The sequence below is a fragment of the Phodopus roborovskii genome, unplaced genomic scaffold (genome assembly GCF_943737965.1).
Source record: "Phodopus roborovskii unplaced genomic scaffold, PHOROB, whole genome shotgun sequence".
Taxonomy (NCBI): domain Eukaryota; kingdom Metazoa; phylum Chordata; class Mammalia; order Rodentia; family Cricetidae; genus Phodopus; species Phodopus roborovskii.
In genome coordinates this window covers 13859986-13872140 of record NW_026126480.1, presented here as the reverse complement: position 1 = coordinate 13872140, position 12155 = coordinate 13859986, and the positions used below count along the sequence as shown (strand labels likewise).

General features: G+C 38.4%; 1 protein-coding gene across 4 annotated transcripts in view; it reads left to right on the top strand.

Annotated features, from left to right (window-relative positions):
• Positions 1 to 12155, top strand: part of Nup98 (nucleoporin 98 and 96 precursor) — an 88375-nt gene that overhangs the window by 62982 nt on the left and 13238 nt on the right. For all 4 annotated transcript variants that reach the window (XM_051192428.1, XM_051192426.1, XM_051192427.1 and 1 more), the window contains 5 exons: positions 2982 to 3164; positions 3733 to 3886; positions 5762 to 6191; positions 7918 to 8147; positions 10407 to 10673. In XM_051192428.1, the coding sequence (XP_051048385.1) occupies positions 2982 to 3164; positions 3733 to 3886; positions 5762 to 6191; positions 7918 to 8147; positions 10407 to 10673 (1264 nt within the window). The remainder of the gene's footprint in view (positions 1 to 2981; positions 3165 to 3732; positions 3887 to 5761; positions 6192 to 7917; positions 8148 to 10406; positions 10674 to 12155) is intronic.

Genomic DNA, 12155 nt, shown 5'->3' with positions numbered 1-12155 from the left:
GAGTTGTAAATATCAGGTGTGGAGTCAGACGTTTAATCCTAGCACTTGAGACACAGGTGAGTGAGTCTCTGAGTTTGAGGCCAGTCTGATCTATATAGTGAGACCCTGTCTAAAGAAAGGTAAAACACTCTAGAGGCAGAGGCAGGCAGATCTCTGTGAGTTTGAGGCCAGCCTGGTCTATAGAGCGAGTTCCAGGACAGGCTCCAAAACAATACAGAGAAACCCTGTCTCAAAGAACCAAATAATTAATGATAATAATAAAAGTAAACATGTTAGGAAACTTACAAGATGACATTTTCCCTTAATTATTAGCATAGGGGCCTCATTCCAGGATTATTCTTATAGACCCATTATTTTACCACTGAGCTCCCATTCCCCACAATTTTAAAGCATAAAAGTAGTTGGATATGCTAGTACCTTCACCTCAGTAGTCATTTAGTTTCGACAGTGCTTGTGGTCAAAGCCATCTGTGTCCTTGAACAAGTCAAGAAAATACTGTGCCACTGAGCTTGGGACCTAAGCCCACTGTTGCCTTGGGAACATTATCTGCCTTTATTAAAGCAGTCTTTGAATAATGTCTACATCTTAAGTGGCAATACCCTTCCCTGTACCTTAGCAATGCAGTTTTTTTGTTTTTGTTTTTTTGTAATTGTTCATAGGCTCACACTCATTCTTTTTAGTAAGGGTATTGTGAGATAGCCATAGTAAATGTACAGTTACAGAAGAAATTGAAAATGTTGGCTGACAGTGCCTCAGTAGTGGGGAGGCTGAGACAGCAAAATGTGTTTTCAAGGCCAGCTAGGTCTGCATAGTAAGACACTGTCTCCGAAGTAATAAGTAAAGGTACAAAAAAAAATTTAGTATTTTTATTTGTAGATGTATTGCCTGGATCTGTCTGTGTACCTTTTGTGTGCATTATCCTCAGAGGTCAGAAAGAGAGCATTGGATCCCTTGGGAACTGTAGTCACAGACCAGTGTTAGCTGCCATGTAGGTGCTAGGAATCAAACCTGACTCCTCTATAAGATTAACAACTGAGACCCTATAAAACTTTTTTTTTTTTAAGTGACATTGAAACCCTGTCTTCAAAATATGAGACTTTCTATATTACAGCATTCATTTAAAATGTAACATAAAATAGGCTACTCATGAAAAATCAGCCAGACATTGTTCAGGGATCACATATATATATATATATATATATATGTAAGTTATAGCTTAACAAGAGAAATCATGGATATTATCTTTTGTCTAGAAAATGTTTTATGAATTGTTGTAATCACTTGTTAACATTGTACTAGGTTCTGTGTGTTTTTAGGACATATAGGAAACAAACTAGTTAATTTTATAGTACACTTCCAAATTATAAACATTAACCTTTTACCATATGTGTGGTATGTGTGTATGCTTGTTTGTGTGTGCTATACACATGTACAGGTATGTTTAGAAACCAAGGGTTGGTAATGGGTGTTTTCCTTTCTCACCACCTTAAATCTTTGAGACAAGGTTTCTAACTGAACCTGGCACTTATCAGTTGGTTAGGTGGTCAGCAAGCTCCAGAGAGCATCCTGCTTGTGCTGGGAATCTAAACATAGGTCCTCGAATGGTACTGACTGAACCATCTCCTTGGCCTCATTAATTTTTTTGTCATTATTATATCTTTAAAATTGCTTCATAAAGTAAATGTAACTTTTTAAATATATATTTTTATTTTATGAACATTGATTGTTTTGCCTGTATGTATATCTGTCTGTGTGAGGTTGTCATACCCTCTGGAACTGGAGGTACAGATAGTTGTGTGCTGTCATGTGGATGCTGGAAATTGAACACAGATCCTCTGGAAGAACAGCCAGTCTTCTTACCCCTGAGCCATCTCTCCAGCCCCTGTAATTTGTTTTTTTTTTTTTTTTTTTTGAGACAGGGTTTCTTTGTGGGTTTGGAGACTGTCCTCTGGAACTCTCTTTGAAGACCTGGCTGGCCTTGAACTCTCAGAGATCCACCTGCCTCTGCCTCCCAAGTTCTGGGATTAAAGATGTGTGCTACCACAACCTGTCTTAACTTTTGATTCTTTAAACTATAAAAAAGATTATTCTCTGATTAGAATTGTCTGTAATACTGTTGCTTGTTTATCCTTTTAGGGAAATTAAGAGTGTACTTCCTCTTATCTCACATAATATTGCACACCTGACTGTATAGTCACTCAAAAGATTAAATTCTAGAACCAAAACTAGTTATTCATAACTGAGCAGAGGCAGCAGATCTGAGGACGAGGTCAACATGTTCTACAAAGCAAGTTTCAGCACAGCTGCAGTATACAGAAAAGGCTGCCTTGAAAAACCAACAAAACAAAGCAAAAAATGTAAAGATTGGGGCTGGAGAGACCCAGATTCAGATCTCAGCTCCCACACAGTAGTTCATAGCTCTGTAACTCCAGTCCCAAGGTATCCCAAGGCTGTCTTCTAGCCCCTTGAAGCACCAGACACAGGAGGGTGCATGTATATACATACAAGCAAAATAAAACATGTTAAATACAAAATTTAATTATTCATGGACTAAGTATAATTTGCAAGAGCTCCTATGCTTAAAAACTCTGATTTTTTTTTTTTTTTTTTTTTTTCCTCTCTTCCCAATTACTTCCAATCCAAATCATTGGGAGGACAGGTGGCCCTATATAAATCAGGAAGTTATAGTTGCTAACAAAGGAAGATATGGTATAAATCATGGTCTCTGAACATCACTGCTTGGATGTTGTCTTAGATCCTAGGCCCTGCCTCATGATAATTCCAAAAAAAATAATCTATGAATCATTTATGTCCCAGATACTGAGAGTGGCAATTAATGTTAAATCCCTTTAGCAAATCTGCTCTCATCTCTTAGAACCTGCAGAATATTTCTAGGTCATACTCTGAGTAAAGTTTATCTGACCTATCATTACTCTGTTTGGCTTATTTTAATCTTCCTTCTCTGTTTTTGCTGTTTGCAGAGCCAGAGTCCCGAAGTGGAGCAGTTAGGGAGGGTTGTGGAACTGGACAGTGACATGGTAGATATCACCCAGGAGCCAGTTTTGGATTCTGTGTTAGAAGAGTGTGTTCCTGAGGATCAGGAGCCTGTGTCTGCTTCGACACACATTGCATCTTCACTGGGAATTAATCCACATGTCTTACAGGTGAAGTTCTGGTTCATCCTTACTGTGGTAGAAAGCCAAGCTAATATTTAATGTCTTGTAATATATGTTATTATCTCTCTAATTATTTACTTAAGACTGTTGAGAGTTCAGTATAATGGAAAAGGAAATCCCATTATATTGAGAATGAGAAGGTGATTTCTGTTTTTACTGTATAAAATAAAAAAAAGATTTGTACAAAATGAACACTAAATTCTATTAAATATCACTTTGTCTACTTTATAAGAGTAATATTGAGGTTTCAAACTTAGAAATTTTAGGAACATGTTAAATACAAGCTGCAGCCTTTTTGTATGAGTTGGCTTGTGTTTGACTTTAAAATCATTAATTCAGCAAACAACAGCAACCTGGCGGAACACAGTGAATACAAAGACTGAATGCATGACTTCAGTCTTTTGGGTACATGCAATGTAGTGATGTGTTGGTTACAAAAATGTTGGGTTCAGACTTTGGAAGAAACAGTGCTGTTTTAGGTCATCTAAACTGCATTTTTCTTTTATGGTTTTCCATTTGTGGGAAATAGTCATTCTATAGAGACTGTCTTTTTTAGATCATGAAAGCATCATTGCTCATTGACGAGGAAGATGGGGATGCCATGGATCAACACTTCAGTCACTTTCCCTCCAAAGGAGATATTGTTCAAGAAATCTGTTCTCCTAGACTCCCCATTTCAGCCTCCCACTCATCAAAATCCCGCTCAATAGGTACAGTATAAATTATATTGTTTTTCAAGAAAACTGTTGTAAGATCCTACTTCTCACATCTTCTAAGATGAATGGATTTCTCTAACTAACCTAAAGCCATATGAATAACAATAGGTATTTTAAAAAAATACTTATTTTTATCTTACTATCTAATCTAAGACTGTGAGTTGAGGTTAAATAGCAAGCAAGACCCCAGGGAGCTAGAGATGGCTCAACAGTTAAGAGCACTTGTTCTTGGGGAGGATTCCATTTCCGTTCTCAGAACCCAGGTGGTGGCATCTAAATCTGATCTCCCAGTTCCAAAGGATCTGACACCCTCTTCTGGCCTCCCTAGCCACCAGGCACACACATAATGCATATACATACATTTAGGCACTCACACATACACATTAAATTTCTTTTAAAAACATAAATGGGTCAGTGAAGTAACTTAGTGTATAACAGTACTTTCTACTATGCCTGATGACCTGAACTTGATATCTGGAATCCACACGGTGGAAGGAAAGAAATGACTCCCTGAAATTGTTCTGTGACTTCCATATAGATGCACACCATGGTATATACACACAGAAGATAAATCATGTCTTAAAAAGTACCTACTGTGGCAAGTTTTTAAGCATAAGTAACTCTGTATGATGAAAACACTTGTGTTCTTTGCAAATCATGTTTTAGTCACCTGAGTGGATTACATGTTAAGTTCTAATTTCCTAAACTGTACTACAATATTTTAAAGAGTTAGGTTCTTTTTACTCCTTACATTGCTTTGCTGATTGCTAGGATTAAGTGTTTTCATTGATAGTAAATTTCACATTTCTTTTTCCTAAGCCTTTGAAAATGCCTGTGGGGTAAACAGTCAGGGCTGTTACACAGTGAAATAGCCAGGCGGTGGCGGTGCCTCTGCTTTCAGAGTGATGAGATTAAAGGTGTGCACCACCTCCACCTGGCTATTTTGTTTAATTATACATAAGGCTATGTTCGTGCAAATATATAATGTCCTTCAGATTTATCTGTGTTTTTTGTTTGTTTATTCTTGGTTTCAAGACAGGGTTTCTTTGAATAGCTTTGGAGACTGTCCTGGCACTTAATCTGTAGACAAATCTGGCCTCGAACTCACAGAGATCTGCCTGCCTCTGTCTCCCAAGTGCTGGGATTAAAGGTGAGCACCACCACACCCAGCTGTTTTTTCTTTGTGAAATTAACATTCTTCCTTTGATTTCAAGGCTGAAAAGGTAATTATTGTGGGCTGGTTTGATTCCCAGCACCCACATCAGGCAGCACACAACTTCTATTCCAGAGGGATTGGATACGTGGTATCCACAAGCAGCTACAGTCATGTTGACACACTTACACAGGTACACATAATTTTAAATTTTTTTTTAAATAATTGTTGCTGGGCTGTGGTGGCCCACACCTTTAATTCCAGCACTCAAAAGGCAGAGGCAGGTGGATCTCTGAGTTCGAGGCCAGTCTGGTCTACAAATTGAGTGCCAGAACAGACTCCACAGCTACATAGAGAAACCCTGTCTCAAAAAAAAAAAAAAAAAAAAGTTGTTGTTGTAAGTCAAACAGTGATGGCACATTCTAATCCTAGCACTAGTGAGGCAGAGGCAATCGGATCTGAGTTCAAGGACATCTTGGTCTACATAGTGAGTTCCAAGATGGCCAGTGCTATATTTAGCCAGGTGTGGTGGTGAAACCAGCCTGGTCTGCCTAGTAAGTTCTAGGACATAATGTAGTACACAGTGACTACGTCTCAAGAAAACAAAAACAAAAGTAATTATTTTAAAATCTGACTGAATATCTTCACCCTTGGTGATTTTTATTGTTATGGAAGAAATAAACTGTCGTTTTAGACTCTTTTTCTCCTTGTTTCAGTTGGTGGGTTGCTGCAATCAAAATTTGTCAGTGGAGCTTTTCTTTCACCAAATGCCTCAGTGCAAGAATGCCGCACTCCCAGAACATCATCTCTAATGAATGTCCCATCCACATCCCCCTGGTCTGTCCCTCTGCCACTGGCCACTGTGTTCACAGTGCCTAGCCCAGCTCCTGAAGTTCAGCTGAAAACAGTGGGGATACGCAGGCAACCAGGGCTAGTTCCTCTTGAAAAATCTGTTACATATGGCAAGGGGAAACTCCTGATGGACATGGCCCTATTCATGGGACGGTCATTTCGAGTTGGTTGGGGCCCCAACTGGACTATTGCTAACAGTGGAGAACAACTACATGGCTCCCATGAACTGGAAAATCATCAGGTTGCCGATTCTATGGAATATGGATTCCTGCCCAATCCTGTAGCTGTTAAATCGTAAGTTATGTTTCCTGGTGCTTTTTGAGGATGACATTGTAATTGGGGGAAATCTAAGATCAGCACCTGCTCTTTGGTCATTCTATATAAATTTCTTAACCCAAGAACAAGTATTTCATGTGTGTTATATGCACAGTATCACATATGTTCCTATGTAATCCCTACAATTAGGTATTCTGGTATTTACCGTGCAAATTGTATTAAGTTTACATAGAATATGTACCATTTTCTTATGTTTTTTATAGTACACAACAAGTTTGTATATATTTACTGTGGATTGAATGAATATGATTACTTTTGAAGTTGATTTTGGGAAAATAAAAATTATCAGTGTCTTGAACCTCACAGTTGTTAGCAAAGTCCATTCTAAATTTAATGATTGACTAATTATGATATAATTTTTTTGGAGATTAATAATTTATTAAACTGCATCAAGGTCAGGCTGACTTCATGCCCATCTTAATTTAGAGCCTTTCTAGGCATGGAGTCACATACCTGTAATCCTAGCACTCACAGATGTGCAGAAGTGATCACAAGTTGGAGGCTAGTCTGTGCTATATATATATAGCAAGAAGCTAAGAACCTATCTCAGAAACTCAAGTGCTAGGATATATACCCAGTGAAATAGTAGGAAAGCACTTCCCTAGCATGCCCTAGCTTCAGTCTCTAGCACTTCATTTAAAACAGAAACAAAGGAGCAAGTAATTTAGAATCTGGCCATGTGTGGCAGTATACACCTACAATCTAGCCACTTGGGCAGTGAAGCCTGGAGAATCAAAAGGTCAGTCTTTCTTTGCTACATACCAAGTTCAAGGACTACATGAGACCTGTCTCAAAAAAAACATATTTAATATCTGTAAGCTTAACTTTATAACTTTTGATATCTAAGTATTTACAAACTAGGTATTCTACAATATAGCTTTTGGCCTTTGAATTTTGTAGTGTCATCACAAGTAAGTGATAAAACCACTAACTACTGACTTCTACAAATACTTGTACCTTAATCTGTGCTCTGTTGCATTACAATTGACTGGTCTGTCCTACATTTGTTCAATGTTCAATGAGTTTATACATATTGACAGTATAAACAGTTCTTACTATTTCAATCTATCCCATTAGTCTTTTTAAGATTTAAGAAGCTTCCCAGACACTTGGCTGCTTTAAAAAAAAAAAAAAAAGAAGGAAGCTAAGGCTGGAAAGATGGCTAAGTGACCAACAGGATTTCCTTACTCTTCAGAGGACCCAGGTTTTGTTCCCAGCACCCACACTGAGCACTCTTGGTGTAATTTAGTACAGAGTATCTGACACCTCCTGACCTCTACAAACGTCATCTGTCTCAGACCACAGCATGCACACATACACTTAAATAAAAATAAATCCCAAAAAGCATTTCTAAAAATAGAATTAAGCACTGAAGGCTATGAATATGTCTTTTTGGTAGTGTTTTTGCATAGTATGTACACAGCCCAGGGTTCCATTCCCAGCACAGCATAAATCCAGTATGATGACCAGTGACTGCACATCTGTAATCCTGTCACTTTGGCAAGTAGAGGCAAGATGATAAGAGCTGCATTGTGATCCTTGCTTAATGCTCCAAGACCAGTCTGGCCTCATGATGCCCTGTTTGCAAAAACAAACATTACAGTAGAATGCTTTTTATTCTGTTGGAAGTCAGCAACAGAAATAGGGAAATTTCATTTTCTGACTCATCTGTTGTTTCTTCTAGTCTGTCTGAATCCCCATTCAAAGTTCATTTGGAAAAACTGAGTTTGAGACAAAGGAAGCTGGATGAAGATCTGCAGTTATACCAGACACCTCTGGAGCTCAAGTTAAAACATAGCACTGTCCATGTAGACGAGCTGTGTCCTCTCATTGTCCCCAATCCTGGAGTTTCAGTCATTCATGATTATGCAAATTGGGTTAAGGAATCACCCAGAGATTTACTGGAAGTAGAAAGTGAGTACTCATCATGCTGTTAACCTCTAATGTCCCAGGAGTCAGGTTGACAGTAGCATGTGTTTCTTTACAGGTATAAGGTGACTTCCTGTGCTTAATACATTTCTGCAACTCACCTGGGACAAGAAGAAAGAAATTGAGTTACCATTTGTAATTATTTTTATGCAACTTAAAAGCCTTTAGTTAGACTTTAAAAGTAATAGCAATGGCATGAGAGTAGGTGAAAGGAAACACTTTAACTGACAAATGACAAAAATATTTAGTTAACAATGCTTGAAGTTATATGTAGGAAGTTTAAATTTGTAATTATCATTGTATGTATTTGTTATTTGCCCTCTAACATTATTATTGGCATGTGCTGTGTGTGTGTTTGTGTCTGTCTGTCTGAATATACTTTGATCATATTCACCCTCTCTTATTACTATTATCCCTTCTGTATCTCTGTTAGTCCTCTTTTACTGTCATGTATATCTATCTATCTGTCTGACTGATTTTGTTTTTTGAGACAAGGTTCCTGTGTGTAGCCCTGGCTACCCTGGAACTCAATTTATGCCTTCCAAGTGCTGTTAAAGGCATATGCCACTAAGCATAGCTTTTTTCATTCTTTCTTTTTCTTTTTTCTTTTCTTTTCTTTTATTTATTTATTTTTTTTTTACTTACTTTTTCCTAATTTCCACTTGCAAAAGAAAGCATGGGATACAGATTTGATTTTATTTTGCTTGGAGTCTGGCTTATTTTGCTTACCATCCATTTACCTACAGATGGCCTAGTTTAATTCTTTATTGCTCAATAAGCCTCCAATGTGTGTATAGCCCACACTTTCTCTATCCTTTACCTCTATTGATAGAGATCAAGACTGATCCTCAGACTTGGCTGTTGTAAATCATGCTGCAGTCACAGTGGGTGTTCAGGTATCTCTTTTTATGAGTTGGCTTTAATTCTTTGGAGTAACAGGTTATATAGCTAAATCACACTGTAGTTAGATTTTAGTTTTTTAAGGAACCTCCATACTGGTTTCAATAGTGACTGAACTAATTTATATTTCTAGCAACAACATATGAAATTTAATTGTCTCTACAAGCCATCAGTCAGTACTTGCCTTTTTTTTTTGGGGGGGGGGGGTTTGGTTTTATTTTTCCTTGATGTTAATGTTGATCATTCTAACTAGGAGGGGGAGTTGATTTGTATTTCCCTGGTGGTTAAAGATTTGTACTTCATTTGAAAAGTGTTAGCTCATTTGCTTAGTCATTTATTGATTTTTGTTTTGTTTTACTTTTTTGATTTTTTTTTTTTTTTTTTAGTTATCTTTTATTTCATATACTAATCCCCTGTTAGACTGGCAAAGATTCTTTTTTCCTCCCATCATTATCTGTCTTTTGACCATTGATCCTTCCATCATTCAGAAGCTCTTTGCTAAGCACTCACTGCTTATTGAGTCTTCTGCAGGAAGTTCTGTATTTTAGTGTTTAAGACAGTGTTTCCCTGTTACAGTATAAATGTCTCAAGTCTTAGATAAAAGTTTTTGATTCATTTTGAGTTGATCAGATTCAAAATGTGGAATAGGAATCTGTCCTCAGTCTTCTGTGCTTGAATATGCAGTTTTGCTGGCACCTCTTACTAAGCAGCTGTACCTTCTCTGAGGTTTTGGCACCTTTATTAAGACTTATATGCTAGGCCCAACATTGTTTTAGTGTTTGTGTGTGTGCATGTGTGTACATGTATATGTAGGTGCCACTCAAATGTGTGAAGGTCAGCTTGCAGGACAACAAACGTAGCAGGGTGTCTGTTTCTACCAGATGTCTTTGGGTCTTTGAGAATGCAGAAAGCAAACCAGCTAAACCAGTCTGCTGCTTTGGAGGAAGTGAGGTGCAGACAGTGAATGAGGGCCGGCACCTGCATGGAGGCTCACAACAATGCCAAGGGAGCTAATGCCCTCTCTGGGCTCCTGTGGGCACCAAGCACACATGGTGTATAGACATACATACATACAAAACACCCTTGCACATAAAATTGGAGACTCTTTCCTAGGCTATCATAGTTAATAGCCATAATTAGGCTAGGGGAACTTAGGGGAGGAGCATCAGGTTATGTTTGTTATGTAAGTATCATAGGTACATAGACTAAATATTCTCTGGGAGTAGTGAGCTCACAAAGTTGGATGAGTGCTTATGTTGATGTCATGTGCACCACAGTTAGTGATGGGCTCTCGGGTGAGTGACTGCCAAACTTTCAGAGCATTGCTTTTTTGTACTTGCTTAGTTATGAAGCACTGGAGCCTGACGTGGACATTATGTGAGGCCCTGTGGGGCCACCTGAAGGAGCTTGACAGCCAGCTGGATGAGCCCACGGAATACATCCAGGTTCTGGAGCGAAGAAGAGCTTTTTCCCGCTGGCTGTCCCGTACTGCTGCACCCCTGATTGAAGAGGAAGTTTCCTTAACCCGAAGAGACAGTCCCATAGAAGCTGTCTTCAGCTACCTCACAGGCAACAGGATTAGTGAGGCCTGTTCTCTGGCACAGCAGTCAGGTAAGGATGAGAGCCTCTGCATCACTACCTACTTCCCTGTGCACTGTTCATGCTCCTTAAGTGTAATTTGCGTTCTAACTATCCCATGAAGGTTGTTGGTATCTCTAGAGACCATGTCTTGTTCTCCTAGACAACAACTCTGGAAACTTAAATATTGTTTATTTAGTTAAAATTTATTTGATTTTGTTATATGCATTTGTAATAAAATAAAGTGCAGATAAGTAGAAAGCAATAGTACAAAATCACCAAAATTCTAAGACTTAGTCATAGTAAACATTTTCAATGTATGTTCTGTACTTAGATGGTTATCCTTGTAATACATAAACTATACACAAATGCATGCACACGTTTCAATCTTGGTATTCTAGTTATTCTCATTAGTATAGTGGTGAGTATCCTTGCCTGTCAAAGATATTTCCTGATATATATTCAGTTCTTTTCATGTAAAACATTGTAGATAGCTATAATGAAGTGTTTCTTAACAATCTTTTAATAAAACATTGGTATATTCCTTTGACATTTATTTGTGTGTGTGTGTGTGTGTGTGTGTGTGTGTGTGTGTGTGTGTGTGTGTGCACATACATGTACAAATGAGCATCTATGTACGCATATGGAGGCCAGAAGAAGCTGATAGGTATTTTCTATCACTGTCTACTTACTCTTTTAAGGCAGGGTCTCTCCCTGAACTAGAGCTGAAGTAGCATTTTTCTCAACTAGGCTGGAAGCCAACAAGCCTCAGCAATTCCCATATCCAGCTCCATTTGGACCTGGGCTTACAGGTGTGCATGGGACACTAGCTAGGTGCTAGAAGCCAAGTGATTGCACAGCAAACCCCCTTTTTTGTTTGTTTTTTGTTTTTCCTGGGTTTCTCTATATAACAGTTCAGGTTGTCCTGAAACTTTGAACTCAGATCTACCTGTCTCTGCCTTCTGAGTGCTGAGATTATATAGCAAACCCTCACAACTGTTGAGCCATTCTCAACCCTCTTTTGTGGACATTGTTAGACTTTCATATTTCTTTTATATCCCCTGCTTTTAGAAACAATAATCTGAACATTTTATACATAGGTCTTTTGTGAACTGAGCTTTTTGAGATGATAGTTTTCATTTCTGGCAGGACATGGGGTTGGGGCTAGCTCAACTCTTAAGAGCACTGGCTGCTCTACCCACATGACATTTCACAAACCACATGTGTGTGTCTGTTGTTTAGGTCAATCTCTTGTTTCTCTGTGTTGGGCTTGTCTTCAGTTATGTCATCTCATTTTCATGGCAAACTGGATCAGCTGATACTTTCTCATTTTTGTCATTTTGGATTTTTGTTTGTTTTTCCAGACAGAGTTTCTCTATGCAGCCCTGGCTGTCCTGGAACTCATATACCAGGTTGGCCTACCTCTGCTTTCCATAGTGTTAGAACTACAGGCATGTGCTGCCACACCTAGCTATGGATATGTTCTGCCTTGCAAAGGGGTTGCCAAAGGAGTAG